At 44.6% G+C, this 24154-nt stretch overlaps 1 protein-coding gene across 1 annotated transcript in view; it reads right to left on the bottom strand.

Moving 5' to 3' along the window:
- LOC138350214 (uncharacterized) overlaps nucleotides 1-24154 on the bottom strand; it is a 94155-nt gene that overhangs the window by 32512 nt on the left and 37489 nt on the right. The window contains exon 3 of the mRNA XM_069300562.1: nucleotides 17836-17989. Within this exon, the coding sequence (XP_069156663.1) occupies nucleotides 17836-17989 (154 nt within the window). The remainder of the gene's footprint in view (nucleotides 1-17835; nucleotides 17990-24154) is intronic.

Below are 24154 nucleotides of genomic sequence, written 5' to 3'. Positions count from 1 at the left end.
CCACTTATGGATGTCAACGAACAAACTAACATTAAACATCGAAAAGACTTACTACATCTTATTTGGAAACAAATCATCAAATGCAATTCAGCTACAGATAGACAACATTAACATCAGTAATAAAAATGATGGCAAGTTTCTTGGCCTATTCCTAGACAAGAGACTCAACTTCAGCACCCACATTCAACACATAACTAAAAAAGTCTCTAAGACAGTTGGTATACTCTCCAAAATCAGATATTATGTTCCTAACTCTGCTCTCCTCTCACTATATTATGCACTAATCTACCCCTATCTTAATTATGGTATCTGTGCATGGGGGTCTACCAATGCAAACCACCTTAAGCCCATCATCACACAGCAAAAATCTGCTATCAGAATAATAACTAACTCTGCTTTCAGACAACACTCAGCTCCCTTGTTTAAATCTCTAAACTTGCTAAATATTAACTCCCTCCACACATTCTCTTGTGTCAACTACATTTACAAAACCCTGTTCTTAAATGCAAACCATGCTCTGAAACTCTCCCTGGACAGATGTAATAGGACCCATTATCACCACACCAGAAATAAATATCTCTTTGATATCCCCAGGGTCAAACTTAATCTGTGTAAACACTCTATGCAAATTAAGGGACCTAGTCTATGGAACTCACTCCCTAGTGAATTGAAAAACTGTAAAACTTTTGCCTTATTTAAAAGCAAAACCAAAAAGTACCTAACTTCATCTATTTAGTTTCCTACACTGAGCTTTAAATTTGCTCTGTACCTAGTGGTACCCAATCTCCTAATTTTTATGTAATATCAAACAACCTTATCATTGTGTTCATTGCTGTCTTCTTTTATGTGCTAGCCATATGCTGTATTGTGACTACCAAATTTTGTCAACTACCATTCAAGCTGTCATTGCAATCAATCTTATATTGTTTCTGCTGTATTGTGCCTACCAATTTGTTGTCAACTACCATTTTAAGCTGTCATTGCAATCAATCATAGCTACCTATGTGCTTTAATATACTGTACCTATAATTTTCTCTCATCTTTTTTTTTTTTTCATTCCATGTAATCTGTTATCATTTTTTTGTCTATAAATTTTGCAAGTATTTACCTCCTTAAAATTTTCTTAGATTAAGGACCTGCCCGAAACGCTGCGCGTGCTAGTGGCTTTACAAGACTGTAATTACCATAATTGTATCCTCACATTCCTTATGTACATTCTTGTATATGCATAAATAAATAAATAAATAAATATATATATATATATATATATATATATATATATATATACAGGCATACCTCAGTTTAAGAGTTTAATTGGTTCCTGGAGACGCCTTGTATTCCGAATACTCGTATTCTGAAGCTAATTTCCCCATAAGAAATAAAGGGAAATGAATTTATCCGTTCCTGACTACCCCAAAAACCCCACATCAAACTAAATTTTTATACCTAGTTCATCTAAATATACCTACAAAACTATGTTCAAGTTATTACTTACCTTGCTCTTGAATGCTGTAGGCGTATGGAAGATGGTGAGGAGGGGGGAGGAGGGGGGAGGAGGAGAGGAGTTACTGTTTGGAAGGGGAGTCCCCTTCCATTATCACATCAGGCAGTGAAGACCTTTCTGGTGTGCTCTCCCTGGGACGTTTTATCTGAGTGCCACTAGGTCCTGGTTGAGGCTCGCTGCTCGATTTCCTCACCACAAATCTGTCCAAACCCTGGCTTTCTCACAAATAATGGCCTCCGAAACACTGTCACCCCTTAACTCTTTGTCGTGTATCCACATTAATAACAACTTTTCCACTTCTTCAAGTATTTGTGGTCTTTGTTTCGTTATTGTTCTGACTCCTTTTGCCACTTTAGCACTCATAATCTCATTTTTCTTCTTAAGTATAGTGCATATTGTTGATGTGGCTTTGTTGTACTGCCTACAAAGTTCAACAACACGTGTACCGTTCTCATGCTTCCGAATGATCTCTTGTTTCTCCTCTATTGTCATCCTCACATGGGCTTTCTGGCCTTTATCCTTACCACAGGCTTTCTTGGGACCCATGGTGAGATATATAATAACAAATTGAAATTGAAATAAGTTTATTGAGGTAAAATACACACAAAGGGATGAGGTAGCTCAAGCTATTCTCACCCCATTCAGTACAACGTGTTAATATATACATAGACACACATCACAAATAAACATATTACCAAACATTTTGAGAGATAAACATATACATTTCCTCCTTCACAAATAGTATGTTATCAGACGTACACACAAATACTTTTATGACCTAGGTATACTGTATAGACAATTTGCAAGAGACATGCAGATAATTCAACAAAATATTACAATCTTGGTGCAAAATTCTTATATCTCTCAAGAATATCATCAACCTTGCCGTTGTGACACATCCAGGCTATTTGTTCAGGAACAGTCCTTATCTCAGTGTTCCTATATACATTAATCAACGGACAATCAAGAACATAATGGGCCAGGGTGTGAGACCTTAACATACCACATAGTTTACACCTCGTGTCATTATCATGAACATCTATCCCATATTCCCAGTAATATTTGTACCCAAGCCTGAGCCGCATGTACACAGAGTCACTCCAAGCATTTCTCCTTTTACCATAAGTGAAATGGGTGTTTTGACTCACATACATGTAGTGTTGCATGGTTTGACTACTCTCATACATTATCTCTCTCTCCTCTCCACTCCCGCCTGTGCCTGAATATTTCTGATTTTGCTTCTTATGTGACTCATTGTGAATTCACATTCAATGTCAACTTGTGGTTTTGATGTGGCACGTTTGGCCAAGTCATCCGCCACCTCGTTGAGCACTATTCCAACATGAGATGGAATCCACATGAATTTCACACTATAACCTTTCAGCTGTATCTCAGTTATTCTTCTCTTACAGTCCTCAACTATAGACATGAAGACTGGGTTTCGACTGTTTAAGGACTCCAGTGCTCCTTGGCTATCGACAAATACAAAAACATTTTTGTCGTCATGACGTACTTCCTCCAAACACGCCAGAATGGCCTGCGGTTCAGCTTGTGTGGATGATATATAATTACTAAGCCGGAGTTCAATTATCCTGTCGACAGTCCCAAACTTCGTATATTCCCTTATTAGGACACCACACCCGGCCCTGCCATCCTCTGCCACCGACCCGTCGCAATATACATGTAAACTGTTGCCTCTTGGTAACCGAGATATCATGCTTCCATACAAACACCGTAATTGTCCCGGTTCATGATGAATCTTTTTCACCTTGAGGGGTACAATTTCGACGTCTATTTTCTGTACTTTCCAGGGAGCAGACATATTACACTGTCGAGAGGGTTTACCGCAGTCAAGTACGTCGAATTCCCTGAGGTCACGAGCTAATCCCCTCGTGTAGCGTGTCTCCCTCAGTTTCTTGGAAGTGTGTACGTCACTCAAGCAGGTCTGAACGCTCTCAAACAGCTTATCCCCTCCTTTTCTCCGCATGAAACGAATAGATACTCTAGTGTTAATGTCACGGACTCTATCACACACACTCTGTAAATTTAATTCCATTCTCATTATTTGAATCATTGCATTTCTTTGACATCCAAGAATAATCCTCATAGCCTCGTTCTGTATCAGCTCTATTTTTTGAATTCTGCCTTGGCCTGTGTAAGACAATACGGGTGCTGCGTAGTCTATCAGGGACCGAACAGTGCTTATGTATAACATCCGTAAGATAGGTACCCCAACACCTTTACCAGAAAAAGCCAGTGCTTTCAGAGGATGCAGACGGGCTTTACATAAGGTGCTGATATGATTTATTTCAGCATTTTTACTCTCACATGTGTATCCAACATACATGCCCAGATACTTGTACTTCTGAACACGGCTCAGTTCCACACCATTTAGAGTGTTATATTTCTTCGTTTCCTATACTCGTATTTGGTTTTATCTGCATTTATAACTAAGCCTAACTTGTGACAGGTTGTACCAAGTATGTTAAGAGCAGTTTGAATTTTGTTCCCAGAAGTGCCTTGTATAAGAATGTCATCAGCATATATGATCGTCGTGACCCCTGGAGGATACATCTCTGATGCTAATCTGTTCACTAATACATTGAATAAGGTGGGACTTAATACTCCCCCTTGTGGGGTACCTAACTGAAACCTCCGTTCCTCAGACATGTATCCCTGGTAATATACCTGACCTTTTCTGCCTTGTAGATAATCCCTTATCAGTGTAGCAATCTCCCTGTTATTCCCAGATTGGCTAATTTGTATAAGATTACTTCCCCATTGGCTTTATCAAATGCTCCTTGTAGATCAACAAAAACTCTAAAATTATCATCCACATTAGACAAACACTTTAAGAGACAATCCGCAGTACTTTTGCCTTTGATAAAACCAAAGAGATTACTGGACATGTTATCACCTACAAGGTAGAGTAGCCTATTTAACAAAATCCTTTCCATCATTTTACAAAAGCAGGATATTAAGGAGACAGGTCTGTAGCCTCCGTTTGACTTAGGGATAGGAATGATGACAGCCTCTTTCCATTTTCTTGGTAACTTTCCCTCTCTATAACTCATATTAAACAAATCAAGTAAGGGACTAGGTTTCATACCGGCTAAATAATTAAGTATGTCATACGTTACTCCATCTTTTCCCGGAGCAGTAGAGCTGCCACTTTTTATAGCATCCAGTAGCTCATCGTGAGTTATCTCAGTGCATGTTATAGATCTTGTATTTAAGGCACATAAAGTTACTCCATTTCTAATATTTTCCCATGACTCAATGGTGACTCTCGTGTCTGCAGGTAAGGACTCCATACCAGCAGGACTTGCCCATTTATCTACTAACTCATTAGCAACTTTCCCTGGATCTGAGTGAGCAATGAATTTGGTCTTACAACCCCTGATTTTGTTTACTGCTCTCCATATGTCTTTAAGGTTCTTAGTATTACCAATGGACTGAGCATATTCTTGCCAGTATCTGTCCCGCGCCTCCTTCCTCACTGTCACGACCCTTGAGACTAAATAATGTTCTTCTCCCCACAGTGCAGAGAACAAATAAAAAATCTGCCATGCCAATAGGTGTCTAGGGGTATAATTAATCACTGTTTAAAAACGGGAGAACAATATATTTTGCTAAGGGTGACAACTTAACAACAATTAAATAGATAGTAGCCAGAAATATTTATCAGCATGTAATACTATAGAATGTGGTAATTATTTGAGACCTGAGCACTATCACCAGAATATGGAGTAAGCCATAAATACACTAAAATCGTCTATCCAGATAAATTAATATGTATATGGGCTTAAAATAAACAAAAACCAAGAACTTAGCTTAAACACAACTGCACTCGACCGCAGCCGCCACTCTACTGCCCAGGACGTGGTCCGCAGGCCCAACGTCGACTAACCGTCTACCCAAACACCAATTAACGTTCGCATGAACATTGTGAACATTCTATTTACAAAGGTCAGCCCTAAACTCCAACATGATTAACTAAGAGTTGCAATTAACGGTCTCACATTCCTTGAAATATTACGGCTACCACATATGGGAATAAATAAATATAAAACTATAGGCAATTGATTTGCCAACAATCGCCCTGGCCGTTCCCAATTATTGTCAACCGCCCACACGGCTAATTTCATGTGACATCCACCACCAAAACAAACCTTACACACACTACCCAGCTATCTATGTTATATATATATATAATGTATATATATCTATATACACAAATCTTATACAACTGACAGCAATATTTACGTAGAGAAAACAATAACATAATATGAGGTTCGGGAGAATTGGCAGAATCGTAATAAGATTCGTGACACTCACCTGACTGCATTCCCTAGCCACTTCCAACATTGTATTTTTCTCTTCATCCCTCATTCCATTTTTTAACCATTCTTTATGCGCACTCCGTAGCATTCTCTCCCACCCCTTGACTTGCTGATCATTGGAATATTTAAATTTCTTAGGTCCGGGCGTCTTGCTTCCCCTGCCCCCGTTATTTTCCCTCTGTACTAATTTCTCTATGTTCTAGACCATGTCCTCGTAAAAACTATCAACGCAGAGCGGCGTGTAATGTTGATACCAATCTCCCATATTTTGAATAAAATAATTTTTCATATCTTTATTAATATTTAGCCTTTTCCTTTGAAAGTGGACTTGTTTTTTCCCCAGTGGTAATTCAACGTTCATGGCAAAGTGGTCACTAAGTAGTTCCCGAACAACCCGAGCCTCCCCCATAATCCCCTGAGAGTTTAAAATGCAGGCATAGTCAAGCCGTCCTCCCCTGATGTGAGTTGGTTCATTGTTTCCCAAGAGACAGGTATCTGGATGATCTTGTAGAAAATGTAACAACTTGACCCCATTAGCATTAACACTACCCACTGTCCCAAGGCTTGTGTGCCGAGCATTAAGGTCCCCAATGACCAGTGAAGGATTAGTATAAATGCAGTCACGTAAATAGTTAGCGTCGAAGCAGTTCCTGGATACATACAAATTAACTACAATAAATTCCCCTTCCCTTAATGATAATTTAACACAGACACTCTCTATACCTTGCGTTTTTTATGGCGGTTCTACTAACTCTGCTGGTATGGAGTTCTTAACATAAATTGACGTGCCTCTGACGTTATTTGCGGCGAAGAGGTTAAACCCTTTATAGCCATTTAATTTCAATAAGCCTTCATTCCTATCCCCTGTCTCCTGGAGAGCTACAACATCAATATCATTTCCCATCACATAACAATGAACATCTGTAACCCTGTTTCTTAAACCATTAACATTACATGACAACACTTTCAGTCTAGGGTGATCCATTATTAATCAATTCACTGTCTAAGTCATCCCCAATAAGTTCACTAAATGATAGCCATACCTTGTATAACATCCCCCACCTCCTCCCAAGTTCACCAGTAAAAGCGACATTGCGATTCTCAAGAGATTTTTTCAGTCCTGTGTCGTCCATTATTGGCCCAAATGATTCCTTCATTTTATGTGTAATTATAGGGTTCTTCCTTTCACTACGACTATCATCATTCACACACACTTCACTTTCCTTCATTTCATCACTCAATAATTCATTGTTGCCCTCAACCACTATATCCTGATTATCCTTCACCGTTTTGTGATTTTCCTTGACCTCCTGAACCTTTAATTTCGCCTCGATGGACTCGATTCTCTGCCCAAGATTTTGGAGGAACTCACCAAATTTTCTAAGTTCAGCCCACACCTCCTTGACCATATCATTATGACCCTCTTTCTGAGCCACAGTAGCCACTTCACTCACCGTTACACTGTCACTGCCGGAGTCCTGAGTGGTGGCGTGGCTGCTTGTTGCTTGAGCCTGCCTAAGTAAAGGTGACTCCTTTACCCACGCATTCGTCCGGTTCACTGGCACTGTTTGGGGCAGACTGTTTTGCTGTGCTCCCGGTGTCTGGGTAAGAGCTCTTGCTTGCTCTGTAACATTCACCGGCCGGAGAACACCCATACTCGGCCTCATGCTACACACAGCCGAGCTGGCATTGTGAACACCTCCACAGTTGCAGCATCTGGGAACTATTTTCTCACCCTGATTAAGTCTGTTTCTACACACATTAGAGAGGTGAGACTTTCCGCAGAAACGACATCGTGGATCATGTTGACAGCTCCAGGATTTATGCCCCCATCTGCAGCATTTCAGGCATATTATGGGCTCTTCCACATACTTTGCTACATACCTGTAGCCAGCCCCGGTGATGAACACTTTCTCGGGTACGTCACCTCTCACTAGAGCCACAACCTGACTCCTAGCTTCACCTTTAATAAGGTGACGCTTGGCCCACACAAATCGTTGGCCGTCGAGGATGAACTCGGGGTCCAGAATCTGAGGGTATTTATAGATAATTACCTTTCGTCAGCTTCTCGTTCCCCTCCGGTATTTCCATAACAATTCCATCATATCCTTGCTGGCTAAGAAACTTCACTGCCTCCATAGAACCTACCGTTAAGTAAGGTCTGTTTACACCTTCCTTCAGCAGGGGCTCGAACTTACGGTGTTCTCTTCCGAGTCTGACTGTCCACAGCAGCTTCTGATGATAGGCCAGCGTGCATGAGGCAGGGAAGAGAAGCCTCCATCTCCGCTGACCCTCACCTTCCTGACATCGTTCCGTCCGTTTGTCTGCATCAGCCTCGGCGTCGTTCTTCATTCTCTTGTCGTTTCCGTTAAGTGTACCATTACTGTCCACACTATGCCTTGCCTCCTGTCTTCTGCGTTTCTTCTTATACCTTGACAGAACTTCTTGATACTCGTCCTCCTCGTCTGACTGGCTGCTTTCAGAGTCCATGTTAATATCGCCGTGGGAAGTACCCAGTTCTTCTGGTGACTGAGTCTCCATCTCAGTACCCAGCATGGGGGAGAGGGGGGGGTAAGGTGCGGAGCAGGTATCTTGACCCGACCGCGTCCCAGGAAAGACTGGGGATAACAAATTGTATAGTCAAATCACCAAAAATCCAACAAAACACTGAAAATCCGCGAGAAGAATTGATGTGGGGTAGTCACTGGGCGCGAGACAATGGTAAACTGAGGGGCGGAGGGGTGGAGGGGCGACGATCGCCGAACCACCACCCGCTGGGTCGGCCTGTACGCGTATCAACAAACTATTGTCCCGAGGTAACCCTCGCGTTCCGAGACATATTTTTCGAGGAAATCCTGCTCGTATTTCGAAAAACTCGCATACAGGGACACTCGCATTCCGAGGTACCACTGTATATATATAAATATATCTATATCTATATATATATATATATATATATATATATATATATATATATATATATATATATATGTATATATGTCGTACCTAATAGCCAGAACGTACTTATCAGCCTACTATTCAAGGCCCGATTTGCCTAATAAGCCAAGTTTTCATGAATTAATGTTTTTTCGACTACCTAACCTACCTAACCTAACCTAACCTAACTTTTTCTGCTACCTAACCGAACCTAACCTGTGAAGATAGGTTAGGTTAGGTTAGGGAGGGTTGGTTAGGTTCGGTCATATATCTACGTTAATTTTAACACCATTAAAAAAAAATTGACCTCATACATAATGAAATGGGTAGCTTTATCATTTCGTAAGAAAAAAACTAGAGAAAACATATTAATTCATGAAAACTTGGCTTATTAGACAAATCGGGCCTTGCATTGTAGGCTGATAAGTGCGTTCTTATTAGAGAAAATATATTAATTCAGGAAAACTTGGCTTATTAGGCAAATCGGGCCTTGAATAGTAGGCTGAGAAGTGCGTTCTGGCTACTAGGTACGACATATATATATATATATATATATGTATATATATATATATATATATATATATATATATATATATATATATATATATATATATATATGTCGTACCTAGTAGCCAGAACGAACTTCTCGGCCTACTATGCAAGGCCCGATTTGCCTAATAAGCCAAGTTTTCCTGAATTAATATATTTTCTCTAATTTTTTTCTTATGAAATGATAAAGCTACCCATTTCATTATGTATGAGGTCAATTTTTTTTTATTTGAGTTAAAATTAATGTAGATATATGACCGAACCTAACCAACCCTACCTAACCTAACCTAACCTATCTCTATAGGTTAGGTTAGGTTAGGTAGCCGAAAAAGTTAGGTTAGGTTAGGTAGGTTAGGTAGTCGAAAAACAATTAATTCATGAAAACTTGGCTTATTAGGCAAATCGAGCCTTGCATAGTAGGCTGAGAAGTGCGTTCTGGCTACTAGGTACGACATATATATATATTGTCACGTGGGGGTGGGCGGTCCGGGGCTCTGCTAACACTCGGCTGCTAGGGGCTCAAAAGGCCAGCCCCTCCGACTCCCTGGATTCACCGGAGTCTCCTTGGTCACACAAGATAGGACCAACAATGCCCACCTCCGCAGGTCTTTGCTTCCACCACAAAGGGGTGCCACTGATTCACCCTGGAAGCCCTTCAGTCAACCACGGGGAAACTGCTGTTAACAGTTCCGGCCTAGACCCGTGGGGGAGTGAAGGAAGACTCAGGCTTACCTATAACCATAACCTCCCTGAGTCTTGCCTGCCAGACAAAAAAAGGTTGCAGGAACTCCTTTCCCGCCTGTCTTCTCTATCTTCCTCTTAGCAAGGTCGCCAGCTGGGTTATTATATCTGCACCCCAGCAATGCAGTTCAGTGGGTGTATCATATATCGTTTGTAGCCAGAAATGTATGCTCATAGAGAAATATCACAAATGGAGGCACACTCAAACACAGTAATAAAATGTGTGGATTTACTGACGCAAATTACATGAACACACACACACAATCACAAGTAATACATGAATATGGAATATGGATGATGAGTCTGGAGATCGTCAGCCTCTTCTTCCACGACCTCCAACACTCCTTCAAATGGGCAGGAAGACAGGAGTCTCACACTCTCACAGGAGGGCCTCTTCACCACGTCGGCACCTCTTCTTCACTGTCCTGCCATCCATACCCACTGTCCTCTCTGACAGTCCTGGACACAAGCTGCATTGCAGCCTATTCTACCATTAAAGCAATAAAGTCTTGCTGCCACATACACAAGTAAATATTGTGGCCTAACTAGCCTACTCATACAAGGGGTAATGGGAGGGAAAAATGATCTACCTTACACTCCTGGCTCACGACGCCTGTCCCTCGATGGTGTGAGGTCCCCACGCTTCCTTGGGTCGATCCTCGACGATCCAGGGCGTTCCACAGGTCCTCAGGTGTCGTGAAGCCTTCGCGTCGTCGCCGTTCCAATCCCTGAGATTCAGCTGCCCCAATCCTGGTTCATCGATGGGCGCTGAGCTAATCACTATCTTTCCCCACACTCGCCTCTCCCACAGGGCGTCGCTCCTTGTCCTAGGCACTGTGTCGTCCTTCCAAGATTCTCAGTGGATGTGACCCCAGTCACAGCTAGCTTGCTCGCCCACCTTCCAGACCTCAACGTCCAGCCAGCGGCGCCGCCCAGCGTCGTCGCCGACAATTTTCCAAGTTTGGGCACTTCTCTGCTCACTGAACTTGGTTCCTCTTTGGCTTCCCAGAAGCGCAGGGTCTCCAATAACTATGTTGGCGGCGATGGTCAGCTCAATCCACTGGACAAGGCTTGCAGAGCCTCCAATTCTTGAGAGCAGACCGAGGCGCGTCCTGTCGCTTCCACGGTCAGTACAACTCTGACGTTGGCGCCGCCCGGGGCACTCGGTGACGTCATGGCGGGCCCTGATTTGTCGCCCGCGACCCACGTCGGCCAATCCGCGATCGGCATAGTGTCCCTTCCACAAGGTCACATCTGCCGTAGGGGATACTGTTTCATTTATAACAGGGCGCCAATTTTCCTTTATTTACAACTTATAATATAACCTCCTTCCATAAAATGGCAGCCGGTCTGGTCGCCACATATATCATTAGACTCCCTGAACCTCAGAGAATCAGTAGGGAGAGCTGATATGACTCTTTAAGCCGGCAAACGAAAGAAATAGGAGAGGGCACCGTAACATACCCCTCCCCTTAAAATAAGAGTCATATCGGAAGAGCAGCACTCAGGAGGGCAACCTATACTCTTGCTCCCTCCGTTCCTGAAGTGTCACTCCTCCAGTTGGCGATGTGGCTCGTTCCACCTTGCCAGTCACTTGTCTCATTATATCTCCACCTCGCATAGGACCGGGTGTGATGGGTGTTCCCTGAACACCTACAAGAAATCCTCTCTCCGTGGCTACGAGTGTACTCCCACGGCTCGTTACCACTGTAAGATTCAGTGCATGCAGCGCCTCCACCGCGTCGTGCACTCCGAGATAGTCTGGCATTTCCACTGCGTCCTACAGGTACCCCATGTTTCCTCTCATGATCTCCTCTTCGCCAATCTTCTCTCTTCTCGGTTCCTCTTCTCCCGTAGGTGCGTTGTCTCCTCACAGTGGCACTTGTAACCCGTACTCCATCCAGCAGCTTCCTCTCTTCCACACTAGGCTTTTGCGATGGCCCAATGCCCCTCTGGTTAGGCTGGCGCCTACCCTGGGTGTACCTATTCCCTGCTTTCTTCGTATTGCCTTTCCTATACCACTCGCTCCTTCGCTCCCGACGAACATCTTCACTCCTCCATGAGATTTTCTTCCCTGCAGACGTCTTCTTCGGTTCGTGGTTGGGCTCTTCCACCTCCCTGTGGCTCACCTCACTACGGTGGTTCATCTTGCACCTACCACTATTCCTCTGGCCGGCATAGGGTGCACTGCGTCGTGGCTCCTCCACTCTGCCCCTCACTGCCGTTCGCTCATCCACTGAGCTTACTTTATTCACGTTTCTGTATGGAGGGAGTGCGGTCTGCAGCCTCTTCACCGCCCCAGGCGTTTGTACAGCTGCTCCTCGCCACTCCTCCACACGCATCATCAGGCTTAGTCGGAGGTCTTCGTCGGGGTTTTCCACTACCTCCGACGACCTCTCTGCACTCTCGCCCTCGTTGTCGTCGTCTCTGGCGACGTTTTCCCTGTCGAAGTCGGCTTCCTCACTATTATTTGGAGCGACTGATACCTCACCTGGCAGGGTTGTACCGCTGCTTGAAACATAGGCACTCCTGGCCCAATCGGGTTGTATCCTGCCTCCTCCGAGGTCATTACCCAGCACCATTTGTACATGCTGTAGGGGTAACTTAGGGGCTACAGCTACTATAGCTTTCTCGACTCCGCAGTCGGCAATCAGCTGTACTTCGTGAAGTGGCAACCTGTATTCCTCCCCCACACTGCGTATCCTCACCACTCCCACAGGTGAATCATTAAATTCCTTGGGGAGAATACTCCTGGTTACCATACTTATGTCAGCACCCGTATCTCGAAGCACGGCAACCTCCACTGGGTCTGACCTTCCAAACTTCACGTTGGCCCCGAAAACGAAGGGATGTTCACCCAACTTCATTTCCCAACCATTCACGTTGGGTCCACTATAATATGGGGTGTGAACAAACACTCTCTCCTCTTCCAACATTAATCCTACATTCCTTTGGTGCTCCTCACACTCGCGGGCATAATGTCCTCTCACGCCACAGTTGTAGCATCGGCTGCCTCCCCTGGGCGGCCACTCGCTAGTCACTCTGGCGGTACCACTTGCAGACGTCCCCTGTGTCCTCCTTGGACTCCTTGTCGTCGTATCCGGGACTGCAGCACTCGCTCCCGAGTTAGGTCCACTGCTCACAGCTTGGGGCTTCCTCCCCGCGTCTCTTGAGCTCTTGAACCACGTTACTTCATCGGGCACGCTACTCTTGGGAGAGTCCCCACCCGTCCTCGCTCCTCCTGAACTCCTAAGGTTCCCTCCCGACCTGGGGTAAGGCGAGTGTCTGGGCGGCCCCTCCCTCCTGATATGTAGTGCCTCCTCCAGCATGTCGGCTCGATCCGCTACAGCCTTCAGGTCCTTAATACCTGCTTCTCTCACCCTTACTCGCAACTCAGGATGGAGCACCGACATGAACTTCTCCATCACTATCAGTCGTTTGATATCATCCACCGACTCCGCTTCCTCCGCCTTCAACCATCGTAGGAATTTCCGTTCCATATCCCTGGCGGTCTCGGCGTAAGTCTTTCCCGACGCTCTTGTACACTCTCTGAACCGCTTCCGGTACATCTCCGGAGTCAGCCGGAATGAGTGGAGAACCGCATTCTTAATCGCGTCATAACTAGTACACTCCTCTAGGTCCAGCATGTTATAGGCTTCCCGGGCCTCTCCAGTCAACCTGCCCTGGACCAGAGCAGCCCAATCATCTTCCGGCCACTCCTTCAGAGTCGCTATCCGTTCAAAGTGTTCGAAGAACGCCTCAGCTTCTTGTGGTTCGAACGTAGGTAAGTCACGTTCCCTTACCTTGAGGTCATCCCGCCGTGCAGGTAGTGAGGGCAGACCACGTTCAACGCGACGCAATTCGACTTCTTTCTTTGCCTTTATCTCCTCCAGTCGCAGTCGTCTCTCTCCTTCTTCTCGCTGCAGCCGAGCTTCTCGCTCCTCTCGCTGCAGCTGCAGCCGTGCTTCTCGCTCCTCTCGTTGCAGCTGGGCTTCCAGTTGCATCTTCATTATTTCCAGTTGCAGGCTCCTCTTACTACAGCTGGACCTTCCACTGCTCCCATGTTCACTGTGAATTCTCTCCACACTGGTAGGCGCTTGGGGTGGCCCTAGTCGGGACGGTTCACCTTGCGACGGCTCTCCTCGGGACGGCTCCTCTTGAGATGGCTCCTCTCCCGTCGCTTCCTCTCGAGCTGTGAGCTGTGCCATGATCTCTATCCTTCGCTCCGCTACCTTAGTCGTCCTCAACCTGATCCCAAAGTGGTTTGCCACTTGTTGGAGCTGGGCCTTGGTACACTCTTCCAAAATTCTCTCGTCCCTTGTGTCAATAAATTTCTTTACTTTGTCTTCCTCCATCTCTATATCATTGAGCATACACGACAGCACAGACAAGTTAGTAGGCACTAATTTCACCGTTTCAGTCCCTTAGCTGGTTGAGTAACAGTACCACCGAATTCACTGGCCACACTGTATTAGTACCCTGGCAACACTTGTCTTGAAATTTGGTCCACACTGTAGCTTGATCCACGCTTCCTGGCGAGGTTCCCAGTTCTTGGCTACCGGGGTTCGAATCCTGGCAAGGTCGCCAGTTCTCTTGTCACGTGGGGGGGTGGGCGGTCCGGGGCTCTGCTAACACTCAGCTGCTAGGGGCTCAAAAGGCCCAAATACTCAGCCCCTCCGACTCCCTGGATTCACCGGAGTCTCCTTGGTCACACAAGATAGGACCAACAATGCCCACCTCCGCAGGTCTTTGCTTCCACCACAAAGGGGTGCCACTGATTCACCCTGGAAGCCCTTCAGTCAACCACGGGGAAACTGCTGTTAACAGTTCCGGCCTAGACCCGTGGGGGAGTGAAGGAAGACTCAGGCTTACCTATAACCATAACCTCCCTGAGTCTTGCCTGCCAGACAAAAAAAGGTTGCAGGAACTCCTTTCCCGCCTGTCTTCTCTATCTTCCTCTTAGCAAGGTCGCCAGCTGGGTTATTATATCTGCACCCCAGCAATGCAGTTCAGTGGGTGTATCATATATCGTTTGTAGCCAGAAATGTATGCTCATAGAGAAATATCACAAATGGAGGCACACTCAAACACAGTAATAAAATGTGTGGATTTACTGACGCAAATTACATGAACACACACACACAATCACAAGTAATACATGAATATGGAATATGGATGATGAGTCTGGAGATCGTCAGCCTCTTCTTCCACGACCTCCAACACTCCTTCAAATGGGCAGGAAGACAGGAGTCTCACACTCTCACAGGAGGGCCTCTTCACCACGTCGGCACCTCTTCTTCACTGTCCTGCCATCCATACCCACTGTCCTCTCTGACAGTCCTGGACACAAGCTGCATTGCAGCCTATTCTACCATTAAAGCAATAAAGTCTTGCTGCCACATACACAAGTAAATATTGTGGCCTAACTAGCCTACTCATACAAGGGGTAATGGGAGGGAAAAATGATCTACCTTACACTCCTGGCTCACGACGCCTGTCCCTCGATGGTGTGAGGTCCCCACGCTTCCTTGGGTCGATCCTCGACGATCCAGGGCGTTCCACAGGTCCTCAGGTGTCGTGAAGCCTTCGCGTCGTCGCCGTTCCAATCCCTGAGATTCAGCTGCCCCAATCCTGGTTCATCGATGGGCGCTGAGCTAATCACTATCTTTCCCCACACTCGCCTCTCCCACAGGGCGTCGCTCCTTGTCCTAGGCACTGTGTCGTCCTTCCAAGATTCTCAGTGGATGTGACCCCAGTCACAGCTAGCTTGCTCGCCCACCTTCCAGACCTCAACGTCCAGCCAGCGGCGCCGCCCAGCGTCGTCGCCGACAATTTTCCAAGTTTGGGCACTTCTCTGCTCACTGAACTTGGTTCCTCTTTGGCTTCCCAGAAGCGCAGGGTCTCCAATAACTATGTTGGCGGCGATGGTCAGCTCAATCCACTGGACAAGGCTTGCAGAGCCTCCAATTCTTGAGAGCAGACCGAGGCGCGTCCTGTCGCTTCCACGGTCAGTACAACTCTGACGTTGGCGCCGCCCGGGGCACTCGGTGACGTCATGGCGGGCCCTGATTTGTCGCCCGCGACCCACGTCGGCCAATCCGCGATCGGCATAGTGTCCCTTCCACAAGGTCACATCTGCCGTAGGGGATACTGTTTCATTTATAACAGGGCGCCAATTTTCCTTTATTTACAACTTATAATATAACCTCCTTCCATAAAATGGCAGCCGGTCTGGTCGCCACATATATCATTAGACTCCCTGAACCTCAGAGAATCAGTAGGGAGAGCTGATATGACTCTTTAAGCCGGCAAACGAAAGAAATAGGAGAGGGCACCGTAACAATATATATATATATATATATATGTCGTACCTAATAGCCAGAACGCACTTCTCAGCCTACTATGCAAGGCCCGATTTGCCTAATAAGCCAAGTTTTCATGAATTAATATATTTTCTCTAATTTTTTGCTTATGAAATGATAAAGCTACCCATTTCATGATGTATGAGGTCAATTTTTTTTATTGGAGTTAAAATTGACGTAGATATATGACCGAACCTAACCAACCCTACCTAACCTAACCTAACCTATCTCTATAGGTTAGGTTAGGTTAGGTAGCCGAAAAAGTTAGGATAGGTTAGGTTAGGTAGGTTAGGTAGTCGAAAAACAATTAATTCATAAAAACTTGGCCTATTAGGCAAATTGGGCCTTGCATAGTAGGCTGAGAAGTGCGTTCTGGCTATTAGGTACGACATATATATATATATATATATATATATATATATATATATATATATATATATATATATATATATATATATATATATGTCGTACCTAGTAGCCAGAACTCACTTCTCAGCCTACTATGCAAGGCCCGATTTGCCTAATAAGCCAAGTTTTCATGAATTAATGTTTTTTCGTCTACCTAACCTACCTAACCTAACCAAACCTAGCTTTTTTTGGCTACCTAACCTAACCTTACCTATATATATAGGTTAGGTTAGGTTAGGTAGGGTTGGTTAGGTTCGGTCATATATCTACGTTAATTTTAACTCAAATAAAAAAAATTGACCTCATACATAGTGAAAAGGGTAGCTTTATCATTTCATAAGAAAAAAATTATAGTAAATATATTAATTCAGGAAAACTTGGCTTATTAGGCAAATCGGGCCTTGAATAGTAGGCTGAGAAGTGAGTTCTGGCTACTAGGTACGACATATATATATATATATATATATATATATATATATATATATATATATATATATATATATATATATATAATGGGAAGGGAGTACCACCTCTAGCTGGAAGAAGGGGGACCCATAGCCTCGGAGGAAACCATATATATATATATATATATATATATATATATATATATATATATATATATATATATATATATATATATATATATATATATATATATATATATATATATATATATATATATATATATATATATATATACATATATATATATATATATATATATGTATATATATATATATATATATATATATATATATATATATATATATATATAAATATATATATATATATATATATATATATATATATATAAATATATATATATATATATATATATATATAAATATATATATATATATATATATATATATATATATATATATATATATATATATATATATATATATATATATATATATATATATATATATATATACGCGTATCAACAAACTATTTATAACAAATTAGAATATCATGTGGGGTATCTCACTGTGAGGTGGGTCGGTGTGCTGAGGGATGACAGCATCAGTCAGTTGAGTGAGAAGGTGGACCACAGTGGTGAGTGTGGCAGCTGACTCCTTCTCTGTGACCAGCAGCTGGCTCAGATAACCTTCCTGCCGCAGCAGCAGCAGCTCCGTCAGACTCTGCCGGAGTGTTAAACTGTTACCTGTCTGTCTTTGGCATGATGTTCAGTGAAGATTATAATGAGACAATGTTAGCAGTATTGTAGACTTCATTCTATACTAAGCAGTCTCCGTGGTGTAGTGGTAAGACACTCGCCTGGCGTTCCGCGAGCGCTATGTCATGGGTTCGTATCCTGGCCGGGGAGGATTTACTGGGCGCAATTCCTTAACTGTAGCCTCTGTTTAACGCAACAGTAAATGTGTACTTGGATGAAAAAACGATTCTTCGCGGCAGGGGATCGTATTCCAGGGACCATAGAATTAAGGACTTTCCCGAAACGCTACGCGTACTAGTGGCTGTACAAGAATGTAACAACTCTTGTATATATCTCAAAAAAAAAGCAACATTTGCTTAGCCAGTGCATGAATAAAGAAACAGTGTTTCAGATGCCAATACTACAATCAAGCTTCGTTAAATCAGTATATTGTCTATAAATTTACCATCAGTAAATTAACTATATCATATAACAGCTTGCAAGTATATTTTCACAATATATCAAATACAAATAGTATGCATTGGATATTTATTTTTAAGTTTTACGAAGATAAATTTAAATGTATATTCGTATTGTTAAGTTAGGAATAATTAAGTTATTAAATGCAATTATATTCAAAAAATTTCGTCTCTAAAACGTTAAATAATTTCAGATTTTCTTTTATTCACCACTAGACTGAAGATGTTGAGTGTGTGTATGTGTGTCTTAATGTTTGTCTTGGTGTGTGTGTGTGTGTGTACTTACCTAGTTATACTTACCTAGTTGTGCTTGCGGGGGTTGAGCTCTGGCTCTTTGGTCCCGCCTCTCAACCATCAATCAACAGGTGTACAGATTCCTGAGCCTATTGGGCTCTATCATATCTACACTTGAAACTGTGTATGGAGTCAGCCTCCACCACATCACTTCCTAATGAATTCCATTTGTCAACCACTCTAACACTAAAAAAGTTCTTTCTAATATCTCTGTGGCTCATTTGGGCACTCAGTTTCCACCTGTGTCGCCTTGTGCGTGTGCCCCTTATGTTAAATAGCCTGTCTTTATCTACCCTATCAATTCCCTTCAGAATCTTCAATGTGGAGTGAAGTTCAATTCCCGTAGTCTCTCCTCGTAGCTCATACCTCTCAGCTCGGGTACTAGTCTGGTGGCTAACCTTTGAACCTTTTCCAGTTTAGTCTTATGCTTGACTAGATATGGACTCCATGCTGGAGCCGCATACTCCAGGATTGATCTGATATATGTGGTATATAATGTTCTGAAAGATTCCTTACACAAGTTTCTAAAGGCCAAAGCCAACCTGGCATATGCTGCTGATGTTATCCTCTTGATATGAGCTTCAAAGGACAGGTCTGGCGTGATATCAACCCCCAGGTCTTTTTCTCTCTCTGACTCTTGAAGTGTTTCATCTCCCAAGTTATACCTTGTATCTGGTCTCTGCTTCCTACCCCTATCTTCATTACATTACATTTGCTTGGGTTAAACTCTAACAGCCATTTGTTCGACCATTCCTGCAGCATGTCCAGGTCTTCTTGAAGCCTCAAGCTGTCCTCCTCTGTCTTAATCCTTCTCATAATTTTGGCGTCGTCAGCAAACATTGAGAGGAATGAGTCTATACCCTCTGGGAGATCATTTACCTATATCAGAAACAGGATAGGTCCAAGTACAGAGCACTGTGGGACTCCACTGGTGACTTCACGCCATTCTGAGGTCTCACCCCTCACTATAACTCTCTGCTTCCTATTGCTTAGGTACTCCCTTACCCACTGGAGCGCCCTACCAGTTACTGCTGCCTGTTTCTCCAGCTTATGCATCAACCTTTTATGGGGTACTGTGTCAAAGGCTTTCCGACAGTCCAAAAAAATGCAGTCCGCCCATCCTTCTCTTTCTTGCTTAATCTTTGTCACCTGATCGTAGAATTCTATCAAGCCTGTAAGGCAAGATTTACCCTCCCTGAAACCATGTTGATGGGTTGTCACAAAGTCTCTTCTCTCGAGATGTATTACTAAGTTTTTTCTTACAATCTTCTCCATCACCTTGCATGGTATACAAGTTAAGGACACTGGCCTGTAGTTCAGTGCCTCTTCTCTGTCACCCTTTTTGTATATTGGGACCACATTCGCCGTCTTCCATATTTCTGGTAGGTCTCCCGTCTCCAGTGACCTAGTATACACTACGGAGAGTGGCAAGCAAAGTGCTCCTGCGCACTCTTTCAATACCCATGGTGAGATTCCGTCCGGCCCAACAACTTTTCTCACATCCAGCTTCAATAGGTGCTTCTTGACCGCATCTCTTGTAATTTCGAACCTTTCCAAGGTCACCTGGTTTCCTGCCACCTCTCCTAGCGCCGTGACTTCTCCCTGTTATTGTAAAGACCTCCTGGAACCTTTTGTTGGGTTCTTCACACATCTCTTTGTCATTCTCTGTGTACCTGTCCTCGCCCACCCTAAGTTTCATCACCTGTTCCTTCACTGTTGTTTTTCTCCTGATGTGAGTGTGTAGTAACTTTGGTTCGGTCTTGGCTTTATTAGCTATATAATTTTCATACCTTTCCTCAGCTGCTCTTTTCACACTAACATACTCGTTCCTGGTTCTTCGGTATCTCTCTCTACTTTCTGGTGTTCTGTTATTACGGAAGTTCCTCAACGCCCTTTTGTTCAGCTCCTTTGCTTTCATACATTCCCTATTTAACCACGGATTCTTCTCTGTTTATTCCTGTCGGGCTGGGACAACAGGTAACAGGTACATCAAGGTTAAAGAAACTCTGCCTATTTATCTCTGCCTAGTCCAGGAAACGAACGCGAGCCAATGGATTACGAGTCCCGCGCGCTGTCCACTCCGCTACCAGGACCCCCAGTTATGTGGGTGTGTGTCTTACACACACACACACACACCCACACACACACACACACACACACACACACACACACACACACACACACACACACATACACACACACACACACACACACACACACACACACACACACACACACACACACACACACACACACACACAAACACACACACACACACACGCACACACACACACACACACACACACACACACACACACACATACACACACACACATACTGTTGAGAGGCGGGACCAAAGAGCCAGAGCTCAACCCCCCACAAACACAACTAGGTGAGCACAACTAGGTGAGTACACACACACACACACACAGAGTGTGCAGAGGCACTTTGCTTGCCACTCTCCATAGTGTATAGTAAGTCACTGGAGACGGGAGACCTACCAGATATATGGAAGACGGCGAATGTGGTCCCAATATACAAAAAGGGCGACAGGAAAGAGGCACTGAACTACAGGCCAGTGTCCTTGACTTGTATACCATGCAAGGTGATGGAGAAGATCGTGAGAAAAAACCTGGTAGCACATCTGGAGAGAAGGGACTTCGTGAAAATCTCCAACATGGGTTCAGGGAAGGTAAATCTTGCCTGACTGGCTTGATAGAATTCTACGACCAGGTGACAAAGATTAAGCAAGAAAGAGAGGGCTGGGCGGACTGCATTTTCTAGGATTGTAGGAAAGCCTTTGACACAGTATCGCATAAGAGGCTGATACATAAGCTGGAGAGACAGGCAGGTGTAGCTGGTAAGGTGCTCCAGTGGATAAGGGAGTACCTAAGCTATAGGAAGCAGAGAGTTACGGTGAGAGGTGAGACCTCCGATTGGCGTGAAGTCACCAGTGGAGTCCCACAGGGCTCTGTACTCGGTCCTATCTTGTTTGTGATATATGTAAATGATCTCCCGGAGGGTATCGATTCATTTCTCTCAATGTTTGCGGACGATGCCAAAATTTTGAGAAGGATTAAAACAGAAAAGGACTGTTTGAGGCTTCAAGAAGACCAAGACAAGCTGAAGGAATGTTCGAACAAATGGTTGTTAGAGTTTAACCCAACCAAATGTAACGTAATGAAGATAGATGTAGGGAGCAGGAGGCCAGATACAAGGTATCATCTGGGAGAGGAAATTCTTCAGGATTCAGAGAAAGAAAAAGACTTGGGGGTTGATATCACGCAAGACCTGTCTCCTGCAGCACATATCAAGAAGATAACATCAGCGGCATATGCCAGGCTGGCCAACATACTAACAGCATTCAGAAACTTGTGTAAAGAATCAATCAGAACTTGGTATACCACATATGTCAGGCTAATCCTGGAGTATGCAGCCCCAGCATGGAGTCCATATCTAGTCAAGGATAAGACTAAACTGGAAAAGGTTCAAAGATTTGCTACAAGACTAGTACCCGAGCTGAGAGGTATGAGCTACGAGGAGAGACTACGGGAATTAAACCTTACTTCGCTGGAAGACAGAAGAGTTAGGGGGGACATGTTCACCACATTGAAGATTCTGAAGGGAATTGATAGGGTAGATAAAGACAGGCTATTTAACATAAGAGGCACACGCACAAGGGGACACAGGTGGAAACTGAGTGCCCAAATGAGCCACAGAGATATTAGAAAGAACTTTTTTAGTGTTAGAGTGGTTGACAAATGGAATGCATTAGGAAGTGATGTGGTGGAGGCTGACTCCATACACAGTTTCAAGTGTAGATATGATAGAGCCCAATAGGCTCAGGAATCTGTACACCTGTTGATTGATGGTTGAGAGGCGGGACCAAAGAGCCAGAGCTCAACCCCCGCAAACACAACTAGGTGAGTACAACTAGGTGAGTACACACACAAACACACACACACACACACACACATACACACACACACACACACACACACACACACACGCCTACCTGTGGCGACTCGTGAAAGAGACCTGGGTGTGGACGTAACACCTAATATATCTCCTGAGGCACATATAAATAGGATAACGACAGCAGCGTACTCTACACTGGCAAAAGTTAGAACATCATTCAGAAACCTAAGTAAGGAGGCATTTAGGGCGCTTTACACTGCCTACGTAAGGCCAGTCTTAGAGTATGACGCCTCATCATGGAGTCCCCATCTGAAGAAGCATATCATGAAACTGGAAAAGGTTCAGAGGTTTGCAACGATACTCGTCCCAGAGCTACGAGGGATGGGGTATGAGGAGCGCCTGAGGGAACTGTTCCTTACAACACTAGAAAGAAGAAGGGAGAGGGGGGGACATGATAGGAACGTATAAAATACTCAGAGGGATTGACAGAGTGGACATAGACGAAATGTTCACACGGAATGGTAACAGAACGAGGGGACATGGATGGAAGCTGGAAACTCAGATGAGTCACAGAGATGTTAGGAAGTTTTCTTTTAGCGTGAGAGTAGTGGGAAAATGGAATGCACTTCAGGAACAGGTTGTGGAAGCAAATACTATTCATAATTTTAAAACGAGGTATGATAGGGAAATGGGACAGGAGTCATTGCTGTAAACAACCGATGCTCGAAAGGCGGGTTCCAAGAGTCAATGCTCGATCCTGCAAGCACAAATAGGTGAATAGGTGAGTACACACACACACATACAGGGAGTGCAGGGATAGATAAAGGAATCAGAGTACCACATCCCCGAACCCTACAATCCCAGAGGGGAGTGGGGAACCCTCCTCAAACAGTGCAACAGCCACAGGAAGTGGGGCACCACCCCCACATTCTACCCCACAGACACCCAACCTGTCCCATCCCCTGTCAGCGCCCCCTAAGTACCCACCTAGGGCACCCTCCCCCCACCCACCCCCGTCCTCCCACTCACCCCCCTCCTCCCACTCACCCCTCTCCCCAGGACCTCATTTCTCCCCCATCCCCCAAGCCCTCCCTTCTCCCACATGGCCTCCCGTCCCTCCCACCCCTAAGCCCTCCGTTCTTCCTCACCCCCCTTATCCCCCCACTCTCCCCCACCCCCACCTAAGTATTCCCTTCTCGACCACTTCCCTAAACCCTCCCCTCTTCCTCACCCACCTCAGCCTTCCTTTTCCCCCCACGTCCCCCAAGCCCTCCCCCTTTTTCTGCCTCCCCAAGCCCCCCCCCCCATCTCCCAAAGTCTCTCCTCCCCCATGCTCCCCCAACCCTCCCCCTCTAACTCTCCCCCCTCCACCCCCCATCCCCCTCCCTTCTAACTCTCCCCCCCTACTTTCCCCCTCTCCCCCACACCCCCAAGCCCTCCCTCCCCCACCAGTCTCCCGT

Source organism: Procambarus clarkii, chromosome 44, assembly GCF_040958095.1.
Source record: "Procambarus clarkii isolate CNS0578487 chromosome 44, FALCON_Pclarkii_2.0, whole genome shotgun sequence".
In the NCBI taxonomy this organism is placed as follows: domain Eukaryota; kingdom Metazoa; phylum Arthropoda; class Malacostraca; order Decapoda; family Cambaridae; genus Procambarus; species Procambarus clarkii.
Note: the sequence above shows the minus strand (reverse complement) of the source record. Positions and strands in the feature narration are given on the sequence as shown.